Below are 27,045 nucleotides of genomic sequence, written 5' to 3' on the forward strand. Positions count from 1 at the left end.
TTGTTAGTCCAACTTTGCTGTTAACCCCTTTCAACATGTCCCTGATCAGCAGGAAGAAACTGACTTCTGGACCCTGGCTGATATTTTCTGAACAGGTTTGTGTACCTGTCTTCCCACATACCATTTGGGCATCTCTCAAGTTAAAATAATGTGAAATAAAGCAATATACATGTAGATATCAGGGCAGAGATAACCCCAGAGAAAAGGGAAGCAGACAGTGTCACAATTGGACAAGCACATAGGTTCTGAATCTGGAAAAACTGAAACGGGGTAGAACCAAAATTGACTAGCTACTGGCCAACCAATCTCTTATTTCAAGAGGAAGGAAGTTAATTGAAACTAACTAATCTAGGAAGACAAGCAAATAAACAACAAAAGCAAGTTCAGATATAACTTTTTATTTTCTGGATAGTACTTGAGAAAAATCAGTCTGTCACTATTTCAGAATATTGTTTTAAGTGGATTGGCACTAGTACACCCCCACTTCCCCAGATAAAATAGTGGAAAATGTAGTTGTTTCAGAATAGCGTTAAAGCAGGATTGTACAGATATGCCTCTTCTTTGGCAAATAAAGTAGTGGAGATCTGCTCTTCAGGCAGCCTGGAAAAGGTGCTTTCAAAATTAGGAGAGGAGAGGGGACCTGAACAGAATTCAGGAGGCAAAGTACTAATTGGGTGGGCAGTTGCTAGAAGAGAAATGGTTGCAGTAGAGTATGGCTAGTGAACAAATCTGAAAATAAACTTCTGATCGCCCCCATAACAAGCCACCTGATCTGGCCTATAGGAGAAAGGATGCCAAAGCATTCTAGATTGTGAAGCAAGAGTGGGATAGTGTTGGCTTAAAGGGGGTACACCACTTGTATACAAGTACACATACAGTATTGACAACTTAAAGGTGTTTCAGTCATGGGCTGGCATAAGCTGGGCAGCGTTATGTGACCAAGGGGGAAGTTTAGGATTGTCAGAGTACAAGGGTGTCTTGAGAAACCGCAAGTGGGGAGAGGAACCGTACGGTACCTTCTAAAACGCCAACTTTCAAGGACAGAACTGGATCTGGAGTGTGAAGTAATTCAAGACCCCATGCCAGCTTTTAAAAGAACTTCAGAGCTTCTAAAGCCGTGCGTATCCCTCTTCTGCCATCAATATGCATTTGTTGGTAGTGGCCAGAAATTTTGTCTTCTGAATTTACTTTTGCCTTTTGACTCTCCTGTAGACTCTTCCAGCACTAAGAAAGCCGATTTGTAGATGTGACTGGGGGAAACTGCTTTCCGTTTCTTAGTGAATTCTCCCACACACAAATTTCCTGCAACTTTGATCATAGAACAGTTTTGATCGGTATAATCTGTCATTATTATCAGGAATGTATTGTTTCACTTAATTACTCAGATGTCTCTTGCCTTTTGGCTAGTCATTGGCGGAAAATTACTACCGTTATATCTGGTAGGTGTGAGAAAGATATGAGATTAATAGCAAGTGCAATAAAAATGGAAGAAATGTTGAGAGTTGGTATATTTTATTGTAAGAAAGGGGAAAACTGAAAGTTTTTTTTCTCTTTCATATACTCCTAGCACTTTACAGTAATTAACTCTGTAGTAAGGAGAACAATCATTGTTGATATCTGTGTAATGCTTAATAATACTTATAAAGGGACAGTGAAATAAATTTTAGGGCTGTGCAAATCCTTCAAAAGAGGTGTTTTATAGTATATGAGAATGCATAAGAAGGATGGCTGTTCAAATTAAGAAAAAAATATTCAAAAAAAAAGATGCATCACTTTTTTTCTAGCAAAGCTGTGCACGCTGCTGTGCACAGAGAGGAACAACTGTGCAAGGTTGGAAAAAGGGGCAATTGCTTTTTCCACATACAGGTCTATACGTGGTTCCACGTGCTGAAAACACCTTTCAGAGGATTTGAACAATGTAAAAACGATTAAAACATTTGTGTTTGCTTTGCATTTAACCAAAGTAAAGCATTAAGTTAAGCATTCTTGTTATTTAAGGGCATCAGTTTTAAACACATGTTTTATTTCACCAATGTAATCATTTAAACAATGTTTAAATGAATTGCATAGAATTGGTTAGGGAACTTGTCTGTGCTGGGTGGTTGATATATCCAAGTTTTTCATGTTAGCTGTTGCTGCAGTTAAGGCACATAATTACCGTTTGAGTTACATCCAATAATTCTATTAGATTATTAAGTGGGACTGGTCCATATCTAAAGGATTGTCTCTCATTCGTATTTGCTGACTGGAGAAATATATCAATACTTTCTGTGGCTTTCTGCTCAGATCTTTGAATGTGGTTTTCATGGCCACTTCCTTTTCCAGGCTCATGTGACTGCTTGATATGTAGTTCCCTGCTGTCTTGGCATACATCTGGTGCATAACTATTTCACTGGGAAAAGCACGTATCTGTGTAGGAGCCATGCAAGGCTTTGCATGGGGTGGGGAGCGCTACTTTTTTAATGAATCAGAGAGAGATGTTTCGGCACATTATGAAGCACCTCTTTTGGAGAATTTGCTCAGCACTACTGTGTTCTGTTTTCTAAGCAAGGAGATCACTGAATATCTGAAACAGTAGTGAAAAGAAACATGTTTAATCTGAAATTGTTGGAGGGTCTAATATTAAACTTAAGAGCAAAGCATGTATCAAATCCTGACCTCTTTATATATCATCTTGTGTAATGCCGTTAGATAGTATAGTAATTATATTTTAAATAGTATTGTGTAGCAATTACAGTATTGACAGGAGACTCGGGTTCAAATCCACCCATTACCACAAAAGCTCACTGGGTGATTTGGGGCACTTTTTCTCTCTCAGCCTACCCAATCTCACCAGGTTGTTGTCATTAGGAAAAATTGGAGGAGTGAGTGTTGTGTAACTCCTGGATAAAAGGTGGGACCTAAATATAAAACATGAATATTCAATAGGTTTATTTACCTAGGAAAAATCCTAAGCTAAGTGTACAGCATTTTTGGAAAACATGCCATAATATTAAAGATACAAGTTTCATTTTTACTGTCATACGTTAGTGAATTGGATTATGAAGTAATAATAAAAATAAAAGTAAAAAACATATTTAAAAGATTAAGTTTTTTTTAAGACAACCTGTATTTCACCACAATACCAACATTATTTATTTAAATGTTATGCAAATATATTACAAGATCCTGAAAAATCTGGTTGTATAACTCAAGGAGTGTGAATTATCACGGGAGTAGGCAGCGTATGGCATTTCAGCTGTTCTGTTGTAGATGTACTACTTCTCCCACAATTCCTAAGAAACATGGATAATGATGGAAAAGCTAGGGTTTGGTAGTTCAGCAATATAAAGATGACTTTCCTATTTTAGAATCATCAAAATTAAATGTCAAATGGATTAACATTTGATATGTGAAACAACCCATCATATATTGGCTACAAGTTAGTGAAGGGTTATGCAAATTATGGTTATTGCAAAAATAAGTTTTCTCTAATCTCATTTAGAAGCTTCGTAGTAGTTCCTCATATGTACTCGGTTTAGATTTTGACTCCTGCATACTTACATACCAATGATAATGACTACTTTGTACGGGCCAGCTGTTGCACAGACCAGATTTACAGGTTATACGTGAAGTAGGATAAGAGAAGAAGCCTCAGATGTTCATGTATCTATCCACCAGCATGGTACATACGAGGCACATTCTAAAAAGTTGGAAAAAATAGAGAAAGAAATACTTACTAGTCTTTTCTTTTTACATGATACATAACACATGAAATACAGTGTCCCATGTTTGGCAGTGGTCACCCAAAATAAGTAAGCTGATATAAAAGAGTACATAGAGCCTTCTTTCAGTAGAGGTACAAGGGTTTCCCCCCTCCCCCATTGTTTCAGACTTATAAACTGTTTGCATCTGTACTCTGAGTCCTGTGGCTGCACCATGTCCAGTGAGCCATTGAACATTGACCCAGTTTTGAAGCAGGGAGGGAAATAGGGATCAGCCTACAAAGATCAAGATGAACACTGACCCGCCCATTCCCATAGCTCCAGAGTTGGGAAGTAGTTGCAGACAGTCTGCAGTCTGGCAGTAGTTGCAGACAGAATATTCTACTTCCATGATCTAACCAATTCTCTTTCATGAGAGGTGATCACCCAAAAGAGTATCCATCCTTGAGGGTGTAAAAAAGGAACTGGCAGAAGTATTGCTTTGGGGGCTTCTCCAGCAGCCCTCAGAACTTATCAATAAATATTTAATTGGTGGAATGTCAAATACAAAAGATAATATTTTCGTTACTTTCCTTGAACTGTGCTCACTAGATAGACACAACTACATCAGTGAATGCAAAATGAACATCTTGCTATTTTAGAAATTCTTAATCGTAGAGACTAAACATTAGATACTGTAACTAAAATTAGCAGAAATAAATTTGCCAAATCTTTACATAATTTAAATAAAGACCTTGAGCAGAATAGATAATAATTCATTTAATACTTTAAAAAATGATCTGCTTAAATATCTTCTTCCTTGCTTTCATTTTACCAAGATTTTTCGTGGTAAGTTAGGAGCATATTCCTGTTCCCAAAGTCATAGGCACAATTCCCAAAGTTTCTTCAAAAGTTGCAGGAGATATTGTTTAAACTGGCAGAAAAGGAAAAGTATTAAATACTTATTAGCTATCTTATTAATTTAAATAAAATCACATTTGTATTTTGCTTTGGCTCTGCTTGCATTTTAGAATGGAGATCCCTGGACATCACCTAAATAATACATATTGACCCCCACCAAAAATTTTCATTTTCGAAAGATCTACTTACCTGTTAAGAGAATACAAATGAATATTTTTAGTATAATATGTATTTTTAGAAATAGAGTTCTTTTGCATTCTGTATTATTCATTCAAGACATGTAAAGGGTTTGCTGTACTTCTTGCAGCTGAAGATAAATTATGTGATAATGCAAAGTAAATAAAGAACAATAGGCTGCAGAATAGCTGCCTGCAGAAAGCATTTATTTCTATTTGCTTACTCTTTTTACAAGCTTCAACCAAGTATTCTAGCTCCCCTGCACTAGAATAAGGTTCCTGTTTAACCCTGTAGAGCCACTAGCCTGAAGGTCTAGCATGGGGGATCAGATGGGTGCTGTTATTGCATATGTGAGAACAGCAATGCACACCAGAGTTCCCCCTCCAAAAAGAGCTAGTTTCATATTCAATACAATCTTCCTTGTACAATTGACAAGAAAAACCTTGGGCAGAAAAAGCAATACTGAAGACAACAAGTAGGGAAAGCAAGCTGAGCATGGCTGTTGGACTCTTGTCCAACCCCTCAAAAGCAGCTCTACTCTGGATCACGTGACCAGAACGGGGAGGGGCTTCGGAGGGAGTAGTTAGCAGCCCCCAGCCTGATTTGTCCACTGTCTGATTTCATCTTTCTTTTGCCTACTTTTCCCCTCCGTACTTGGTCCTCTTCTGTTCAGTTTTAGAAGATGATCATGATAATGCACAATCTTCTTGTGCGGGCTATCTTCCTCTAAATATTGCTTTCACAGACTATGGGACAGTCCTCAGCCACATTTGCCAGTCATCTTATTAAAAGTTGTGGATTTAAGCACTTGAGCAGGGGGGATTGGACTAAATAATCTGCAGGATTCCGTCTAATCTCTATATTTTATAATTTTATGTTTGTATGTGTGAGTATACTAAATTTCCTAAAAAGAGAGAAAACCATCTATAGAAAATATAATTCCAAATTAATTGTAGCTGGAATCACTCCAGGATTTTCAGTAGTGCCCTGTTTGAAACACTATATATTAAGTCATACAACAGTGGTCATCCATTGAGAACATTGAATAAGAAAAGGTATTTTAAATATCTTCTTAAATTTGAGTCCATTTTATTATAGGATTATTTTTAGTACTGGAGAAAATAGGAAAAAAATCAACTTATTCCAAATGAAATAGTTAAATTATACAGGTTAAACTATATGATAGCTTTGCAAAATGAACACTTTTATAATGCATCTTTATTTAATCAGACATTCTTCGTCTGTTTTTCCTGCTTTTGAGATACTTTTTCTTAGGATATAAGGATGCATTGATAAGATTGCACAGTCTTAGTTAAACATTTCACATTAGTTGCTTATACTTATTGACTCATCAGATATAAGTGGATCAAGGAATATCATGAGTTTAGTGTTAATTTGATTCCTAATGTCAGTTAGAAAGGGATGAAGAATAACAACATTAAGAGTGATCACATTCAGATGCTATGACAGTGGTCAGTTAGAGCTTAGCCATGTAGGCTTAGTCCTCAATTTATGACCATTCATTTAGCAACCATTCAAAATTACCACAGCACTGAACAAGAGGAACAACCAGTCCACAAAGTTGCAGCTATCACAGCATCCCCATGGTCATGTGATTGCAATTGTTCACCTGCCTGTGGCCCTTGCTGGCCAGCCCACATTCCCCAGTACTTGCCCATGGCCCTCACCAGTCTGCCTGCGATTTCCAGTGCCCACCTGCGGCACCCATGCACCCCTCTGTGCTCCTTATGTGGGACTCCCGCCTCTTCCTGCTTAATGACCCATGCGGTCCTGGGGTTATGACAGCTGCCAGGATTGCTGTTGCTAAGTGATACAGTCACATGACATAGCGCTTTATGACTGTATCACTTAGCAACGGCAATCCTGGTTCCAACTGCCATCGCAGCTTCTTTTTCAGATGATGCAGCTTCAGGTTATCCATATGATTTCCTTTAGATTGCTGTGTCAGTCTGAATATGAAAGAAGGAACCCATGGTTTTAATTTTCCGTTATCGGCTTTATTCCTGCTGAAAGAACGTGTACACCATCTTCAGACAGCATAATCTAAAAGCAAATGCAATTGCCTTGCAACTGTGCAGTTAAGGAAGTGTAATCTCTAAATATGTACAGGTATGTGGCTAAGCCACAATTAGCCAAAGCCAATTGTACCCTGTGAATAGCTATAATTCACTGTCTATGGAATTGGATTCTTACATGATCTCAATCCAAGTGATAATTCCATAAATCCTGAACCAGATGTTGCCTCCATACTTCTTTTGTGGTCTGTTTTAAATCAAAGTTCCCTGTTGCTATTCTTTCTGATTATCCATCTTCTACTGTAGATTTTATATAATGGAGAAATATTTCTCCATGGTTGTCTAAAAATGATTCCATTAATATGCATTTGTTATCCTTTTATACCCTTTAGCCTGTCTCATTACATCCGTTATTAGTAACAGCTGTCAACGTCAGTTCTTATTCATGCTTCTAAAAATGATTCTGTTGATAATTTTCAAGTGCAACTTGTGTGTACTTAATTAAAGTATTTTATGAGAACGGAACTAGGGGATTTCTGGGATATTTATGAAAAGTTGTGATGATGGAGAACCACAAAATCCTATTTGACTTTTAAGTGAATGGATTGAAGAGCAGTATTGCCCTCATATATCTGACCTGTTTGAAGTCCATTTCTCAGAAAGAATGTATCATTTCTCTCCGAAAGAATACTGTTGTTCCCCAACCCTTGATTAACATAGTATATTATAGATACAATTTCAAATTTATGATACTGTTCGTGAAACTCAGTATGAAGCTTTAAGGAAATCTTAGTCTTTATCATAGCACCGAGAGTATAATGTAGGTAATGTCCCAAAAAGTAATGTGAATATTGCTGAAAAATACCGTGTGAAAGCCTACGTTCACTGAATATTCTTGTATTCATATTTTGCTCTTCCATATTTTCACCAATGTCTAACATGCTAGCCTCTTGCTTCTTCTTCATCTTTGTTTCTTTTGTTGCTTGTGTTTTAATGTATATTGTGTTATATTGGCCTGGTTAAAGAACCGTTACTGTATTTTATGTTTGTATCTACATTTTATTTTGCATGCTTAACGTGGCTTTGCCTGGATATTCTTTTTGGTAAGTTCTGAATTTTAAAAGTGTATTGTTTTTCTGTCGTAAACCTGTCGTAAACTCTGTTATCACCTCTTTTTCCCATATCAAGAAATCTGTCCTTGTTTTCATCATGCTGATTTGTGCTCTTAAATGGTTTTGCTTTGGCTAATTATCTGTATAACCAATACATAACACTTTTAATTTCATATTTAGATCTTCTGTGCCCATGTCACAGTTTTTGTACTAATGAGTACTAATTACCTAGTAGCCGGGACTAATTAAAGATAATAGTCAAATATGATTAGAATCATTCCCGCTGTCATGAAAGGATTGCAGAGAGCCCAGTGGAGTTGTCTTTTTTCTTTGTCTACACCTTTGCTCCTGAAATGTGCGCGCGCACCTGTGTATCACAGAGTGCCACCCGTTACTTGGAATGGGAGGCTGGCTTGCTTATATACACACATAGTTATTGCTCTGGGCTCCACACTTTGGTTTGGTGAGAGATTTCCAGAAAAGAAACAAAGATCTGATTTACATGACACGTCAGCCAGTCAGACTGATGAACAGCTATGTACATGGTACCATCTCCTCTCCTTACTTGCACTGCTCTTTAACCATGGTCTGTGCATTTTTTTATGGTCAGGTGTTTCTTTTGCTCCCGAAGCGGTCATCAGTTTTAGGTAGACATAAAAGAAATCAGTAGTTAACCATTTCAAATTCCAATTCATGCTAGCTTGGAAGAAGCACCTTCTCTGGGTTCAGGTAATGCTTTAGTCATAAAAAAAAGCCACACACAATGGTTAAAGTACATACATTTCCCTGAAATAATCTGGTTGATGTAGGTGTCATGCAAAAATGTTCATTCTGTCCACCCTCTTGCTTCCCTAACTGCCAGCAGTATGGTAGATGTTCGTATTCACAGGAAGAGAACTCCACTGAGCTTACAGCAGAAAAGATGATGTCCTGTTATTTACTGATTTTTGTAAAACTCCTATAGAATACAACTTGATATTAGAGCTATGCAGTAAAATCATCAGTAAATTTTTTATGGAAAACCTGATTCACGTGCTTCTTGCAATATGATTTCTTGATTTCCTTAAAACTGCACTATTGCTTGTGTGTAAAAGTATGTGTACATGTATAAATATATTTGTCTTTGATTTACAGCAACAGCTAGCTCAGCTGCAGAAAGAGAAATCAGAAATTCTGAAGAATCTGGCTTTATATTACTTCACTTTTGTTGATGTTATGGAATTTAAGGTAAAGACCTAAGTATAGATTAACTGTTCTTGCAAGGCTTGATAAATTGTAGCTAAAAGTTCCCTTTAAGTATAGATTAAATCATTCACTGAGATGTTACTCTGAGAGTTATATATATCCTACCATAAATTATTTGGTACTATAAAATGTTATGTTTAATAAACAATCATACCTTTCTTTCTCTTTTTATTTTAAAGGATCATGTCTGTGAACTATTGAATACTATCGATGTTTGCCAAGTCTTCTTTGACATTGTAAGTCTGGAAAAATGATTCTTTCAAGTAATTAAGGTAGAAACATTACTAGGGACTATCTGGGTTGTATTATTGCAGTTATGTCAAGCTGGACCTGTTTCTTAGATTCTTAAAGGATTGAGAATGGGCCATGGGGTTAATACATCAAATTACTGTTGACTGCCTGCTTAGATTACTGTTAAATGATGCTTTGGATCAGGAATAGCTGACCAACATAGGTTCCTTAAACACACACAGTATTTAATTTTTTATGTTTTAAAATTAAGTAATAATAGCTCCAGGAGCTCTTAGAAATTCAGGCCATGAATATTGGTGACAAACTGCTAAACAGTGGAGCTGCAGCTTCCTACTGATTTTTGGCAAAACAAAGCCATTGGTTGAATAGATTGAATAAATTAATAGGTTTAATATATTTTTTAAAGGTTTTTTTTTAATACCCTCCCCAAATCGCCCAAACTACATCATCTTAAAAATCCTACTTCTCTGACTGCTCCATGCAACAGTACACTGATTTGTCAGGAAGAGGGTGGAAAATTAGGATATCAGCTACTGAGAGAATTTTATTTTTTGTCATCAAGTAGTTTTACTTCTGGAACCCAGAAAAGTGTTTTCAAGGCAATATTGTTTTAATGGGTGAGTTCTCATGGGAGAGATTGGCCTGGAGGTCTTAACAAGTCAGACCAGCCATTCCAAATCTGAGAGCTCCAAATGGTTGGGCTGGTGCCAGTCCCAGACCCCAGTGTCAATGGGCAAGGAAGAATGCATGAAGAGTAAGAACTTGAATGAGATATGAGTAATTTGCTGGCAAAAGTGTGCATTGTTTAATCAGTGAATTGATTTATTTGGCGTAATTTTTTTAAAATAGCTCTCTTTATATTTTAATTTTAGACCGTAAACTTTGATTTAACAAAGAACTATCTAGACTTAATCATAACCTACACAACATTAATGATATTGCTGTCTCGGATTGAAGAACGGAAAGCCATCATAGGATTGTACAACTACGCTCATGAAATGACGCATGGAGCAAGGTATCTGATGCACTGGAGGCCTTTGGGGACCTCTGTCATTTTGTGCAAGTATTTTTACACTGAATTCTTCTTTTGCTTTCGTTAGTGATAGAGAGTACCCACGTCTTGGCCAGATGATTGTGGATTATGAGAATCCATTGAAGAAAATGATGGAAGAATTTGTACCACATAGTAAAGTATGTGTGAATTTTTCTGTTTGCTGAAATAACTGTGTTATGTATTTTTAAAATTCATTTAAGAATGTTATAATACATCTGTCATTATTTTCTTTTATGATTTTAAAATAATGAGATTGTTAATTAGCCTGTTTGTGTAAACAGATACAACTTTTTATTCTTTCCCTTGTAAGTAAAGTTTGTAAATTGCCATATTGTGATTTCTTTACGCTTCTTCCCTGGCTTCTGAATTTGTAATTTTTTTACAGCAAAGTAATGTTCAGTCACTTATTAAGTGTTGGAATATAACCAACATTTGATAGTCATTATCCAATTCAATATTGTAGCCTTCACTGTCCCTATTGGTATCATATATGTTTATCACATTTTCTCATTCTCAGAATATAAAAATTTATAAATAATCATATTTGATACTTTGGGGCACACAGGTGATTACTGTGCTTGCAGTAGTGCAATTTAAGAATTCTAGTAAAAATATGACATTCATAATTTTTACTTCCTTAATGCACATTAGTATGCATAGCAATGGTAATCATTCGCAAAGACATGAAAAGGAATGTTTTAAATTAATCAGAGTTAATGGAATGAATCTTGAGGGAAATGTAAGACACAAGGAAAATAAAAATCCCTCACATTCTATAAATTTCTGCTGAAGATTCTCTGATTCCTGTATATTTGGATCGAATTTATACTAACCAGTTTTGTTCTTTATGAATAAGATGATATAATCATGTTAGCTGGTCACCAAGTGGCTTTTAAAGCTGTTAATATCTACCACCGTTCCTATTGTTAGTATTTTAGTAAGCTCACTGCATTTTTTAAAACACGTTGGCATCAAGGAAGCAGCAGCTTTGCAAGAAGGAATAGAAAAAGTTAGTGAAAATAAATAGAAGTGTGTTTGTGATGGAGCAGAGATGTTCAGTGACAGATCTGGAGGGCGCGTGGTACCAAGCCCTGGCTTGGGGTAATGGAGGGGGTCAGGTGGCCAAAGAAGTTGGCAGAGTGCAAAAAGGGGATAGTGGCCCGGAGAGAGCAGAGGATTGGGTAGGTGAACCACTTAGTCCTGACTGATCCAGGTGGTGGTGTACCTTAATAGGTCATTATAGGCAGTGGGAGCAGTTGGGCTGTCTGCTAGATTTAGTTTGTGTCTCAGAGCAGATGCAATGTGATCTGAGGGTAGAGGTTATTAACATCTGTCCTCCATCATGGACAAACTACTCTCTTATTACTACGGAGTTAACCAGTACTTCCAATCTCTGCAGGATGGATGGGTCTATTCATCTGGTCTGTCTCAGATGTCTGATGAATCTACCTGGTTTCCAAAGGGTTCTTGGCGAATTTACTGAAGCCCTGGAGGACAGTTCTGCAGAGGCCTTGGTTGTTTACTGTGGAGACAACTGCAGCCTTAGACAGGATTGTACCTGAGTGGCCTTTCCTTGTCTGTTGACCTGGGGGAAATATTTGGTTTACTGAGGAGCTCCAGCAGATGGAGTGGCTGGAGAGATGCGTAGAGCAATGCTGACAAAAAACCAAGGGTGAATCTGATCAAACATGGGTAAGAACATAGGTTCAAGCCTACACTGTGGCAATAAGAGAGGCAAAATTGCAGTATGTCTACAGTCTTGTTGTATGGATTGCCACCCAGCTGTCCTGTTCAAAGAGACCAGAAAGGATGAGCTAGAGGAACATTTGTTGGACTGCTGTGAGAAATTTACTAGGTATTGGGAGATAAAACCACTCAGATTAGTTTGAAGTTGGAAGCCAGCTACACAAGTCCTGTAGAATTAGGTGACATCTTGTGAGGTTAGCTGGGATGAATTTGAGCCAGCTGATCTGAGGAAGTGGATTGGATTTTCTGTGATATCAACTGCCACCTGCAGCTTGGATTCCTACACTTCCAGGTTGGTGAAAGCCTCCAGGGAGGTAACATAGACAAATTCACATGAAGATAAAAGAGGGAGGAAGGGAAGCACATTCAGACTTGCAAGATTCTGTTACTATAATTGTTCTAATAAAAGTAGCTTTAGGTCTATAGAGGTTGTGTTTCTTAGTCTGGTCTACTTTATGGGGCTGACATCTGAAGATTCTCAGTTGAATATCTTGGGCCCTCAAGCCAATTGGGAGATGTTGCTAAGGTCCTATTCCAGTGCCTGGAAGCTATTACTGTCTGGATGGGGAGAAACAGATTTAGGCACAGTTCCAGCAAGATGGAATGGCTTTGGGTTCAGAATCCATCTGGATATTCCATCTTTGGTTCTAGATAGGGTCATGCTCTCGTGTGCTGAACTGTTTCATAATCTAGGGCTCCTTCTAGATTCACTGGTTCTACTTGAAGAACAAGAGGCAGCTGTGATAAGGAGGGCTTCTCATCTTGTGTGCCAGTTATGGCCTTTTCTGAATCAAGAAACCCTACTCATTGTTAATGTTGCCTTGCCTACTTTTCTTTTTAACTACTGTATTGCAGTGCGCTCTACGTGGATCTGTCCTTAAATACACGTAGATAGTAGAGACAGTCCAAAATACAACAGCTCAGGTAGTTATGGATGCCACTTGGTTGGCCACGTAATGCATCTTCTTTCAGAGCTGCATGGGTTGGCAGCCTGTGCAATTCAAGGTGCTTTAAAACCCTTCATGGCTCAGCAGCGGAGGGTTTAGAGAACCACCCCCTGCCTGTGGTGTGTGCTTGTCCAATAAGGCTTGGAGGGAAGGCTTGTGGACAGATCGTTCTCTGATTGCAGGGACTGCTGGGATGAGCTGTCTTAGTTGCTGACCCCCCTTTCTTCCCTCTGAAATCTGATTAGCCCCAACCCACTTGGTATTTTAGAAAGCTATTAAAGTATGGCTTTTCAGGAAGGCTGTAGAGGCTGGTGCGTTGTGAGTTTCTTTCCCTCCTGCAGTAGGAACGTCTGTTTAATTGGTTTTTGGTTCTTTGTGCATGAGGTGATAATGATACAGTTATTGAATGTATTTTATTTATTTCCATCTTGTTACTGAATATGGAGGTGTAAGCCATTCAGAGTCAGATACCTTTGGACTGCTCTATAAACCTTATTGATAAATAGTAATAAGTGATACTGTTTTCTTTCAGCTATAGATGGAGTGGGAATTTATTGCATCCCATCACAGCTGTTGTGATATAGGCTTGGTTTGTCAGATCTGTGGATGTACAGGCACTTAAAAACTGTAGGGTGTATTTTCTGTGTAGTAGTATAGATGCTATTTTGTTGTGTGCAAGTTAGAGTCAACATTCAAGTTCTGCTATGAATTTCTTAAACATTTGGATGACACTGGATGCTTGAAAGTACTGTGATATTAGATTCAAATGTTATTTATTAATTGTCGGTTTTTAAAACATGTATCTTGATTTATTATTAATGTGTGTTCTAGGCTCTTTCAGATGCCCTAATCTCACTTCAGATGGTCTATCCTCGTCGAAACCTTTCAGCTGATCAGTGGAGAAATGCCCAGCTCTTGAGCCTCATCAGCGCTCCCAGCACAATGCTTAATCCTGCGCAGTCAGACACGGTATGTCACTGCTTGATTGGCCTGTATTATACGTATGCCTCAGAGCCAGAAATCACTTCCCTCTTCAGCTCCTCCTCATCCCATAGCCCATACCCCTCCATATGGAACAAGGGCAGGGAAGGGGCAGCTTTGGAGATGGGTGGGGAGGGATGCAAAACACTCGTCCACCAGCCCTGTTATCCTCTGAATCCACCTTTCTGAGTTCATATAATATGCCTAAATGTGGATTAACATAAATTAATGGATGTATTTGCATAACATCTTATGTCCAAGCAAATCACTGTATAGAACTTTAAAACTTAAAATGCTGGCTGAGATGGTGGCATGCTAAATCACAAACTAGACAAAGCCCTTTTAGCCTAGATGGGTATCTTATATTAACCCAGTTAATGGATGAGTGCCCTGGTTATTATCTAGGAAAAGTTAGCTGCCCGGAACACTGTAAGGTGGTAGGATGGGGAATAAATTTACACAAACAAATTATTATTAGTGCTCTTATATGCCACGTTGTATAGAACTTCATTGTTGGATTTTTCTCGGTATGTAAATTAAAATGCACTCTAATGGGCCAGCTGAAAGGCCAACCAGAGGCATTCTGAAAGCTTACAAGTTGAAGGCTGGAGAGAGGATTCCCTTCTACTGCCTTTGGTTCAGGAGGTGGAATGTAGCTGTCAACTTCAGTAGGCATGGATAACCCTACCTTCAAAGAATTGCCCAGTCCCCTTTTAAAAACTTGTAAATTAGTGAATATCACTAAGTCAGGTGGCAGTGAATTTTCCATAATTTAACCAGTCCTTGTGTAAAGAAGTATTATTTTTATCAGTCTTGAGTCTCCCCTGTTCAGTTTTAATGGAGGATCTCTGTGTTGTAGTACTACAAAAGAGGGATTTTTTTTTCCTATTATAGTTTTATGCCATGAGTGAATTTTATACAACCTTATCATAATGGCAAGCAGCATATTAAGATGACTTTCTCATACATGCTTTTATCTCTAGTTCTCTTTGTTAATCTTAATGCAAGTCAGGTTACATTTGGGCCATTAAACATAAAATTGTAATTTAATTGACCTGGATGCTAGATTCTTAAATTACAGAATCAAAATAATAAAAATCGTTAGGCTATAAATAGTGCTTGCCTGATTTTTTCATTGCTGCAGATGTAACCTGCTACATATTGTGTTTATATATACAATATAGTATATTTAGTTATGCCTCATTGGACAGCACTAATCCATTAGAATTATGTCTGCGGCTATCGCAGATGGCAAAATTGTGATGATTAAGTCATTACATTCTCCCAAGGGGCTCCCGTGAGAATCATCACAAGGAAGAGTTAACTCATCTTTAAATACAGGTTGGGAAATGTGTCTCAGAACTCAGATTGAATAGTAAGTCAGTCTCAAATCAGTATTAAAGGTCTTCACAATTCTAAGTCAGGAGAACTTTCAGTATATTTCTAGTAATAATTAGATTATAACAAAATGTGCATTTCTTATTGAACTGAACACCTCCCCCAACCCCAAGTGATTGCAGAGTTATAGCTAAACTGTCCTGACAGTAGATTTTGACCATGCCAATCCAGAACTGAGAAACTATAAGAGTCAGTATATTTGAAACAAAACACAGATAAGCTTAGAAAATACACTCTGAACCATTTTATAACCCTGAAATATCTGTACGTTATCTTTCCCTGAAAGACCGCTTTTCTTTATAATGTTAGTAGATGTTAGGTGAAAGCAAATCTTATATTAACTAGATTGCTGTTTTCCATTTGTGATTAAAATTTGCTTTTCTAAACAGATGCCATGTGAATATCTCTCTCTGGATACAATGGAAAAGTGGATAATTTGTAAGTTTAAATTTTACTGCTGTGCTTGCAATTAATGTTCTTTACTGTGGTGTCACAGTATCAGTTTGTAGGATGGTGAGAGAATAGAGACATTTATTCTATTCTCTGCTGCAATATATTTATAGCTTTAACCATAACCTTTGGGTACAGCAGCCTAAAATGATGCTAAACAACATTTCATCTTCAGCTGATGTTTTGGCCTTTTTAAATCTAGGTCACAATCAATTTTAGCTGATTACTAGTAGTTAATTTTTATGGTGACATAAGACAAATTGTAAAGGGTGACAGAACTCAAGTAATGGAAGGAAATTGAAAGATGGAGCCCTGATTCTGTAACATTTTAAGATGACCAAGTTAACAAACTGAAGCATGCATCTTACATCCCAGTCCCAGACTGTACAGCTTCCATTTCTAGTAAACGTGAACCAGAACTGGAACCAGTAGTTACTCGGTTTCAAATTTTGGTTGTGGCAGGTTTGGATGATGGACTTAGTCATAGAAAAGCTGCAGACTGTTGTTAAAGAGCTGCCCAAGGCCAGTGGGGAGTTAAAACTGAGGCACACATGATCCTGTTAACTAGACTGGCTGGCACAGTGTGTAATATGAATATTCTTGGAAAGTTTGGTTCCAATTCCTTTCCTTTTTTAGGGTCAAGTAGTGTTAACAACTGCACAAACTCTTAACTTTTCCAACTGTTAACATTTCTTATAGGCATGACCCAAAAGAGTTCCACTGACACTAGTGGGAAGAGAATCAAGAATGTGCTTAAATGTTTTCCCTGGAAATTAGTAGGAGTTTAAAATGACAAGACTCTTTTTTTTTATGCCAAAAGTGGGGAACCAAAAGGGGATTTTGTGGATACCTCTGTGAGAAACAAGAGTTCAGCCCAAGGACTAACAGGAGAGATCTACAAAGGGAAAGTCACAAAAGACCTGTCACTTGGCATCAGTTTATTCATGCAAGAGGAAATAGGCAGCAATGGTGCTTATTATCCTTGCATTTTCTCTTTGAAGTGCCTGGAGTCACCTGAACCTCTCAGCCAGCTATTGTAGGAGGTAGAATGCTTTCCTGGGGGAGCAGGGGGGAGTGTGGCGTTGAGGACTTTTGAGCTGGATGATCCAGGCTGGCTGGCCAGGTGATGGAGGTTTTCAATCCTTACCTTGAATATTTTTGGAATTGCCAATTGAAGAGCCATTGTCCTTTTGGTAGGACTTAATGTTCTGATGCAATAGATGTAAAAGCTAGGGATTGGCTTTTCTAATACACTTATTAATGCACTATTATTAATGCACAGATTGTTTGCACTTATAGGGATTTGATTTGATTTTTAGCGGAGAAAGAACTAGAATGCCTCTTTTTTTAAAAAAATTGAGTTAATGTAAAGATGGGAAAGGTTTTTCACGTTATATTTCAACACATAACATATCAAATGTTTTCCTCTTAAACCAAGGGTATGCAGTTTTGGGGTTTTTTTTTTTTTTAAGCATCTGGTATTTTCTTAGGGCCAAAATGGGTGAGGCCATGATAAAAAATTAATTTGATTACATTTTAATTTAGCTTTAATTAACTATAGGTAATATGGTTGCTCACCATTTACTTTTACCCTTCTCTCCCATTAAAGAATGGGTATCACCAGGTACTGTTGGGATTCAGATCATGGGGGGAATGGCTGTAGGGAGCACAGACAGTGAAAAGTCATTTTGTATGTTTTGTATAGGTAATCCTCACTTACCAACAGTAATTGGGACCAGGAACTCCATTGCTAGGCAATGTGGTCATAAGGCACAATGTCATGTAACCACGCCAACTTACGAAGGCAATTGTGGCAGTCCCAGTTGCCATTATTAGGCAAATCCTGCACAGTCACAGCATCCCACAGTCATATGATCACTCTTTGTGACCTCCTGCTGGCTACTTCATTGACTTTGCTTGTTGGAAGCTGGCAGTGAATGTCACATAGGGCTATCGTGACCATGAGATGCTGCAACATCATAATTGTGAGCTGGTTGCCAAACACCCAAATTGCAATCACATGACCATGAGGATCTGTGATGGCCGCAACTATGAGGACCTGTCATAAGTCCCCCTCGTTCAGTGCCATTGTAACTTTATATGGTCACTAAATGAGTGGTCATTAAACAAGGACTACCTGCACAGTGATTATTTTAAGCCGTACAGGGATGCTAAAATCATTGTATATTAAGATCAAGCAGGTTGAAAATTGATTAACTGGATGCAATAAAAGGTATGTATGATCTATTTGATTTTTTTTTTGTGGGTAGAATGTAATGGGTTTGTATTTTAGTATTCTGCTTTAATTCTTGGTAATCATTTTTATATCTTTGTAACTTTTTCCCCCTCATTTCAAAGTTGGATTTATTTTGTGCCATGGAATCCTGAATAGTGACGCAACAGCTCTGACCCTTTGGAAACTTGCTCTTCAAAGCAGCTCCTGCTTGGCTCTCTTTCGGGATGAAGTTTTTCATATTCATAAAGCTGCTGAAGATTTGTTTGTAAACATAAGAGGGTATAGTTTCTCTTTAATTACACATATTATGTGATGATTGAGATACAACAAAACAGAAGATATTCCAGATAATCAGCATTAAGAGTTTGGTAGGAGGAGCAATGTTATCTTCCACCTCTCCCCACTCATTTCTAGCTTTACCGTGCTAGAAAATGTTAGCATCTTTACATCTGGTAAAGATGTTTCATTATGTTTGACTCTTGTCAAGCTGTGTTAAAATGAATCTAAGTCATTTAGAACCTGAGTTTAATTGGGGTCCATAATGGGAATATCCAAGTCAATTTTACTTAGTAGTATTAACAGATGCAACCCACTGGTGAAATTAGAAGGGAAGATCAGAGTAATCTGTTGGCCTTATCCCTCAGTACCAGAGAGAATTACATCTATTGAAGTCTTAGGTGCTTGTTTCAATATTCATTAATAGGTTTGATTTTACTTTAAATTTAGGGTGTTCATAGCATTCCTAAATTTGCATGTTAAATTACTAATGCATACTTCATGTGGTCATTATTAAAGTACATAAATGTTTCACTGATCATATCCAGAAGGTTCTTCATCTAGTCCTCTCCTCCCAGATTTTTGGACATTACTTTTAAAGAGCATCCTTTTCTCTCCCAGTTGCAAACAGTTTCTGAAATTGAGAAAAATAGAGACATGGTTTCTGTAATGCAAGAAGGATTGGATATATCTTGAAGTAATACCTGGATCTTGCAGAGATTTGCAAGTTAATGTCCTTAGAGGAGCCAAAAAAGAATTGACTGTTGGGGTAAAGTACGCTGCTAAAAGAAAAAAGCAAAAGCATTATGAGAAACAAAAAGCCAAGGGCTATAGGAATAGTAGGCACAACCTGGAGCTGTTTAACATCTAAAATTAAATCTTAATTTAAAATGTGCTTCCTGTTGCGTGTCTTCCAGTTCTTGGGGGGGGGGATACAGAACCCTTCTTTTCCTGTTTCTGTTACCCTGTGTTTTTGTTGAATCTAAATATATTAAGGAAGCCTTTGGTCTTTGAGCCTTTGGTTCTTTATTAAGTAAAGGAAGATTTCCTTGTCTTCTGTAAGTAGATTCACAGAAAATTTACATCACCACCGTGTTTATACATTTTATTTATCCTTGCAGCTATAACAAGCGTATAAATGACATAAGGGAATGTAAAGAAGCTGCTGTCTCACATGCGTAAGTGCACTACAAAGTAACTTTTTTAGAATGCTGCTAATTACATATTCATATCCATCTAAATTTTATAGTAAAGTTAAGAGACAGATTTAGATCCCATTTCACAAAGTGAGGGCTATTCCCATTTTTTTTTCTCCTTTCCCCTTCTTCCAGCTGTGGCACCCGCACACTTCGGAGATGCTCGGGGGTGGGGGGCGTCTTCTTTCTTTTGTGGAACTTGTTTCAAGGGAGGGGGATATTAGCATGTCCCTTCGTGCGTGAGCACAATGTCCTCTGGCCTCCTCAGCTGGATTGTTGAATCCAAGTCTTTGTTCTCTATCATGGAGCTCACTCTATGCTATCTTCCGTAGTTGGTCTGTTCTGGAATTGTTTTTTGTTAAACTCTTTAAGAGCGGAGTTACAAAGTAGATGTTGTGAAACAATTCTAGAATGCTCTGGCTGTATAAAAATATTAAAAATAGTCCTTGTGGACATTAGGCTTTATCAGCCACATAAAAATAATCAGGCTGTGAAATTGTATGAATTAGTAGTTTAAGGAGCAAGACATAATACAGTTCATTTTTAATGATCACCAGCCAGAGACCTCCAAACAACCTGAGACTTATTACACTACTACCAAGTGTAGTATATTGGTAATGTTAATCATAAAATTTGTATTTTTCAAACAGAGGTTCAATGCACAGAGAACGGCGCAAGTTTTTACGGTCTGCACTAAAAGAGCTAGCCACTGTCTTGTCAGATCAGCCAGGACTTTTGGGTCCCAAGGTAAATAAATAATACTACAGGAAAAGGGTTCTCCTTCAGAATTACTAGTTCTGTTGTCTTGTTCTGGGCAATTCAGTTTGATACATGTACCTTCTTTAGAAATGAATCCACCAGTGAATGTGTTGCTTTCTTTTCAGGCCCTGTTTGTGTTTATGGCATTGTCCTTTGCTCGTGATGAAATTATTTGGCTGCTTCGACATGCAGATAATATGCCTAAGAAAAGCGCGGATGATTTCATAGATAAGTAAGGCAATATCTGGAATAGCTGTGGGGGGCATGTTCCTTGCAGCTTATGATGTATCCGCCCCTTTACTGGGCACTACTTGTACACTGTGATCCATAGAATGCCTTTTATCTCTTGACAGATTAAATAAATGTTCTCTATGTCATGGTTGCGAAGGGTCCCCTGTAAAAATGAAATTATATCAAAACATAGTTGTGTGTATTGACTGAAAGCTGTATATTAAGGTTTATAAAACAGGATTTATGGGACATGCTGATTTGGATATTCCCAATATTATATAGGGAACTGCGTTACTATAGTGTATAAAAGCTAGATTGCAACTGAAATGTTAAGTTTCATTAATTTAAAATATTTACTACTAGTAATTTATAAGAAGTTAAAAAATAAAAATAAGAGAGAGAATACAAATTGAAAACAACATTGTATTAATGAAATGGAATAGGACAGGGGCTCTAATTAGTTCCCCCAGCTTTTATTTGTCTACCGAAAGTGAACAGACAAGAAAGTAATGGGGCCCCAATAGAAAAGGTCATATTAATAAAGGCATTTAATAGTTGCTTCGTTGTTGCTGTTCTCCCTGCCATCACCACATGTATAACTAAGATGGAATCTGAAACAAGTTCCCATCAGCAGATCTTTATTATTGCGGAGAAATAGCTGCTGACACGATTTTGGTTTTATTACTCAGCTCCTTTCTGAGAATAATGTTGTTAATACCATGTTCTGTAAATATCAATGCACACTGGGTGGGTCAGTGTGAAGAATGCGTCAATATCCCTCAACTTAAAGCTCACCAAAATGTTCTGAATATCCTAAAGAGATTTAAAACACTTATATTAATTAATTCACACACATGCATCATTGTATTGTAAACTTACCTTTGAAACAACATTAGATCTCAGAGCCAATTTGATCTGTTTTGAAAATGTGATGAAAGTCAGCAAGAACAAACAAAAACCTCACTGGGCACATAAAGTTAATTATATAGGTTTCTTAATTGTGACAGTATAAAAAAGCTGTGCTTCTCCAGTAATGTCCCTGAAAACAGCTTGTTTGTGGTGCATGTGTGCGTGTACTCATTCTGTAATATAATTTCCGTCATCACAGATTGTTTTCTTTTTGCGAAGCATATGTATGTACTTGTGGATAAGCCCATCCGCAGATAAGCCGACTCTCGAATTTTTAACCAAAATACCATGGAAAATGCCCCACCCTTAGATAAGCTGAGCCGCATTTTTCAAATACTTATTTTTAAAAAGTATTACAGTATATACTCGCAGATAAGCCCATCTGCGGATAAGCCAAACCCAATTTTTTGGGTGCTTTTTGGCACCAAAAATTCTCAGCTTATCCTTGAGTATATACAGTATATCTTTTGCTTCCTTTATTCATATCACAGTTTTAAATACTTGCAAGTCATCTAGTTGTAACCATGATGCTTCGCAAATACGCATTTCTGCCAATCCATTTCTACTGAAAATGTTGCAGCCTCTGAAAATAGTAAACGAACATTGAAGTTAAGTTTCTAAGATAATACCCTAAATCAGGGGTCCCCAAACCCTTCAGGTCATTGACCCCTTCATGAAGTTCAGGTTGTTCATCGACCCCCAAACATTTATTATATGAAAATAATTTAATAAATGCTACTGCAACTAATAATAACAATCATAATAACGGATAATCCTATCGACCCTTGGAGGGGTCAGCATTGACCAATTTGGGAAACTCTTCCCTAAATGAATTGGCCTGAGTTCCACAGAATAGCTTTGGAGGAATATTGACAGGAAAATGTGCCTCAGTCTTAATGTTGCTCTGCTGTGGATGTTTAGAATCGGAACAGGGCGCCAAACTCCTCCTGTCCCTTACGCTAGGCTGTATCTTATGGGCCCGTCCACTGATGGAACGGCATTCTCCAATAGAACTGATTCTTTCCAAAGGGAAGATTCATTATATGTGGAGTATTCCCTGCAATACCTTTGGATGCACGCCATCATTTTTAACCGATTGCCAGGAGTTCATTAAACGTCTTATTTGCCACAGAGGTTTTGTTTTAGTCATCCATTTCTGACTGTTAAAGCAGGAGCATTGTAACCCTTCCCCTCTGTCTTTTTCCCTATAGAAGATGTGGGCGACCTTTTAGCGATCAAGTGCAACATTTAACATTTTAAGAGGCTGAATGGCTCCAAATGGGTGGAATCACACCACAAATTGTGGTTTTAATGTTTGTGGGTGGGGGCCTTTGCTTTTTAAGGCTTGTAATGCACTTTTCATGTGTTTTACATCTGAAACTGGCAGGAAATTGATGTTTTCAGCAATCACAGACGGGGTTTCCAAAGGCCACAGGAAATAGGCCTATACCTCAAGTGTGGCCCTCTCCCTCCCCAGTTCCTTGCAGCTTCCTTCCCATTCAGCTGGAAGACAAGTGATGATGCTGAGTGATTCATCCCTTCCCATTTGTCCCCTCTCCACTTCTTCCAAATGTACTTTTTTAATACTTTTTCCTCTTAATTGTGTAGCCTTAACTGGGACAAACATACAGCTTTTTCAGTAATAAAGTATTTGCATGAAGAGAGTCTTTTGTATAGTCTCTTCATGAGATATCCCTGTTTAGCTCTTTTCTCTTTAGAATTCTGTCTCAGTGAAAACAATATTAAGAAGTTAAAAGCAAAAAAAAAAAAGTCATCAAAGTTTTCACGCTGTTGGTCTTTTCCCACCCACTACAAATTCGCTGTATTTTTTTTCCATTTGTCAATCACCTGTTTTATTCTGTTCTTTCAGGCACATAGCAGAACTGATTTTCTACATGGAAGAGCTTAGAGCACATGTACGAAAATATGGCCCAGTGATGCAAAGATACTATGTTCAATATCTATCAGGTTTTGATGCAGTTGTTTTAAATGAACTTGTACAGGTGAGTGGTGAGGATTTTGCCATGAAATCTGACAGAATTTACAAGAGCTGGATTAAATAGTGTCGTGTATTTTTAACCTAGTGGGAAAATTCCTGTTTAAAAGCAGTATAAAGCTTATGTTTCATATTAGTTACTGTAAAAAGATATACTACTCACAAAGAAACTTTTTAAGGTCTACATATTTTGTCTGGAAGGACAAAATTGCTTGCAAAAAGATAAATTACCTTTTTCTAGTGACCACTAGATGGGGCTCAACTTTTATCCTTTATCGAAGATTCATTAAGATGTTGAGAGCTAGTTACTAACGCTGCTTTATATTTTAAACCACATATGCATATAATGAATGTGAAGGTTCTTGTAATAAGGAAAGGGCATGTGAAGACACAGTAGCAGAAGCAAAAGCAGAGGAAGTAAGCAACTGGTGCCCCCCTCCTTTATCAGTATAGCTCAGTAAGCTTTCGTTATTTCTTTCTTTCTTTGATTATGTTCTACTTAGCTAGGATGTCAAGATGGGTAACCGAAATTGAAAAACAAACTATAGACAAAAAGTTAAAACATATGTTAAAAAGAACACTCATATTAATGAACAAAAACCTGCCAAAAGAGATCCATCTTAACTGCCCACCTAAACAGAGGAAATATGTTCCGTGGAACTGTGGAGAAGCCTCCATCCCATGTACCGTATAAGTGAACTTTGATCAGCAATGGCATTTTAAAAAGACCTTTCCTCCGTATCTAATATTTGGATAGCTTCCTAATGGAAGAGATGGTCCTGCAGATCATTAGGTTGTAATTGTACAATTTATAAATGTATAAATAAGTATTCATAAAAATCAGTCATTTTATATGGCACATTGAGACTCAGAAGGAAGTTCTCTTCTGTAAGTTAAACTTTCGTGCATTTCAGCTCTACCTAGCATGATTAAGACAAGTTGTCTAAAACATCTGATGGTAACTATTAGGTTGACTATCCCTATATGTTAGCATTTGACTTGTAAAAGTTCTCAGATATCTATAATTAAAATCTCTAATTTTCCTGCTTTCACCAATAACCTCTCAGGCTCATATTATATAGACATGGTGGGGAATGTTAAAAATATACTTCATTCTTGTATTTTGTGGATTAAATTATTTTAGCTTGATAGCCGTGAAGCAATATTAAGAACAATTTTCATTTGAAATTTTATGAGTGGATTTTATTTTTTTTAATGCTGTCTATAAAATGATGTGCCCTCTTTCTCATCACTCACTTAACTTTTATACATAGATTGCATGCATCAGACTTTATACACTGTTAACACCACTTAGTATTTATCTACACAAATATCTGGCTAGGAATGCAAGTAGTCGGGCAGGAAAACTTCCTAATAAATGTGTGTGTGTTTGTGTATATGTGTATTGGGGCTTTAGATGCAATGCTTTGGATTTTGTTCTTTTAAAAAGGTGCCTTAGAGCATGTGGGAATGTGAACAACGACCTATCTGCATCAGCTTAAAGCAGCAGGTGGCTGAACGATCCCAGGAAGAGAAGTAGTTGCTTTAAAGAATTGCAGACACTTGCTATGTCCACACATACATAGGTTTCAAAGCACTTTTTATCATTAATATATAGAGAGAAGAGAGTGTGTGTGTGTGTGTGTGAAGAATTCCCTTTTGTGGTAACTTGCTGTTAGTGATTGATTACAGAATTAACCAATGCTGTAACTTGTTTTCTTTATAAATTTTAATTTCTAGAATCTTTCAGTGTGCCCTGAAGATGAATCCATCATTATGTCCTCTTTTGTAAACACTATGACCTCCTTGAGTGTGAAACAAGGTAAGAGAGAGAGTTTGTGTGTGTGTGTGTGTGAGAGAGAGAGAGAGAGAGAGAGATTAAAGGATTTAAAAAGAGTATGGTTTAGGTGAGCTCCATAATCTTCATTCCCCATTAAAAGATGCTCTCTTACACCAGGGATTGGCAAAAGGGTAGAAATCTTGCAAGTTACCTCATCTCGCAAGAACTTAGTATTTACAAATGACCTTGTGGGGTTTGGGCCTTTAGTAGTGTATATCTTATTTATTCAGTGGCATCTGTGACACTTGGTGGAAGTGTTCTTGCTTGGAAGTCTGCTGATTCCTGCCTTACATCATTCTGAGCAACATTGTACATACGAACACACACTCACGTTTATGTTTCATATAGCTGTTTTTGACCAAGTGAGTTAAGTGTCTTTGAACAGGTCCTTCTTTTTTTTTTCTGCATGTGTTTTTGCTACTTGCAAAGTAACTGCCCACTGACAGAGACTGAGCTGTCAGTCTTTCATTTGCAAATATAAGCTCATCTTGTTCAAGATGATGCTAGTCCTGAAGCCAAATGTGGCATTGCCTTTGCCTTTACGTGAGTCTCTTCTACTTACTATAGACTGTTGGTGTGATGTCCAGTACAGGTAAGATTGGCACAGTTGTTCTGCTTCAGAAGATTTCTCACAAAATATTTGTAGGAACTCTGTATAGAAAGCTACAGATATAACTTAGGTCTCCCTGAACATTTTGAACGACAGTGTTTCAGGATAATCGTCTGGAGTTTCTAAAAGATTTAGCTTGAGCTTAGATTTTCTCCATTCAAATTTCAGCAAGGTACATGAACTGCCGTTTCATTTAGAGAATTGTACAGAGCTCTGCATAGTACATTAATAGTATGTTACAGAGTTCATATTTCATTTCCTTCCATGCTGCAGTTGAAGATGGAGAGGTATTTGACTTCAGAGGAATGAGGCTTGACTGGTTTAGATTACAGGTAAGAATTATCTTTGTGTATTCTAAATGCAGTGTTTTGTTTTTTTCCACCATAGAGCCTAACAATTTTTGGTCAAGCCAGTAATTTTAAGTGTTTGATTTCATATTTTCAAATCTATGTTTCCTGAACATAAATGAACTTAATAAATAATACATTAACATAAATGAACTGCTGTCTATAATGATTAAAGCTGCCATCCTGCTCTGCTAGCAAAAAAACATGTTTGCTATCTGTTCACATGCATGGATAGTAAATGGAATAATTTGTCATGTGAACAGCTGTGTTCGGTTATTTGGAACAAAATAACATTCAAGTTAACATGTGTAAAATGGCCTGGATCAAGAATTTTTCAGACAGAAGAACTGATAGCTCCTAAATAGAGAAGTTTTTAGAAGCTGCTTACTTTCTATCTTGTTTAATATAATCATAAATATTTGTAATGTGAGGATAAAGCATACTGTACAGTTCATGTAGTTGAAGGGCATAAAATAAGAACCTAAGGTCGCCTATATGGACTCTGCAAGTTAATCTGGTGAAAGGAAGAATAACATCTTAAAGATTCCACTGCTTTTGAGTTGCTGATTTTTAAGTATATTCAAAAACCTACAATTAAAAAAAAATATAATACATAACATTGATCTGATTCAAACAATTATAG

General features: G+C 37.3%; 1 protein-coding gene across 4 annotated transcripts in view; it reads left to right on the forward strand.

Annotated features, from left to right (window-relative positions):
* Positions 1 to 27,045, forward strand: part of NCKAP1 (NCK associated protein 1) — a 66,638-nt gene that overhangs the window by 15,943 nt on the left and 23,650 nt on the right. For 2 of the 4 annotated variants that reach the window (XM_088135731.1, XM_088135733.1), the window contains 13 exons: positions 9,064 to 9,156; positions 9,354 to 9,410; positions 10,299 to 10,441; positions 10,527 to 10,617; positions 14,005 to 14,142; positions 15,942 to 15,990; positions 18,361 to 18,517; positions 19,636 to 19,692; positions 20,361 to 20,457; positions 20,595 to 20,701; positions 23,480 to 23,612; positions 25,346 to 25,427; positions 26,329 to 26,387. In XM_088135731.1, coding sequence (XP_087991857.1) covers positions 9,064 to 9,156; positions 9,354 to 9,410; positions 10,299 to 10,441; positions 10,527 to 10,617; positions 14,005 to 14,142; positions 15,942 to 15,990; positions 18,361 to 18,517; positions 19,636 to 19,692; positions 20,361 to 20,457; positions 20,595 to 20,701; positions 23,480 to 23,612; positions 25,346 to 25,427; positions 26,329 to 26,387 — 1,263 coding nt within the window. The remainder of the gene's footprint in view (positions 1 to 9,063; positions 9,157 to 9,353; positions 9,411 to 10,298; positions 10,442 to 10,526; positions 10,618 to 14,004; positions 14,143 to 15,941; positions 15,991 to 18,360; positions 18,518 to 19,635; positions 19,693 to 20,360; positions 20,458 to 20,594; positions 20,702 to 23,479; positions 23,613 to 25,345; positions 25,428 to 26,328; positions 26,388 to 27,045) is intronic. The other 2 variants (XM_088135732.1, XM_088135734.1) reach the window with 1 other exon arrangement.

This window comes from Python bivittatus, unplaced genomic scaffold (genome assembly GCF_059951505.1).
Source record: "Python bivittatus isolate LINGU-HERP-01145 unplaced genomic scaffold, Pbiv_v1 ctg000200_np1212, whole genome shotgun sequence".
Classification (NCBI taxonomy): domain Eukaryota; kingdom Metazoa; phylum Chordata; class Lepidosauria; order Squamata; family Pythonidae; genus Python; species Python bivittatus.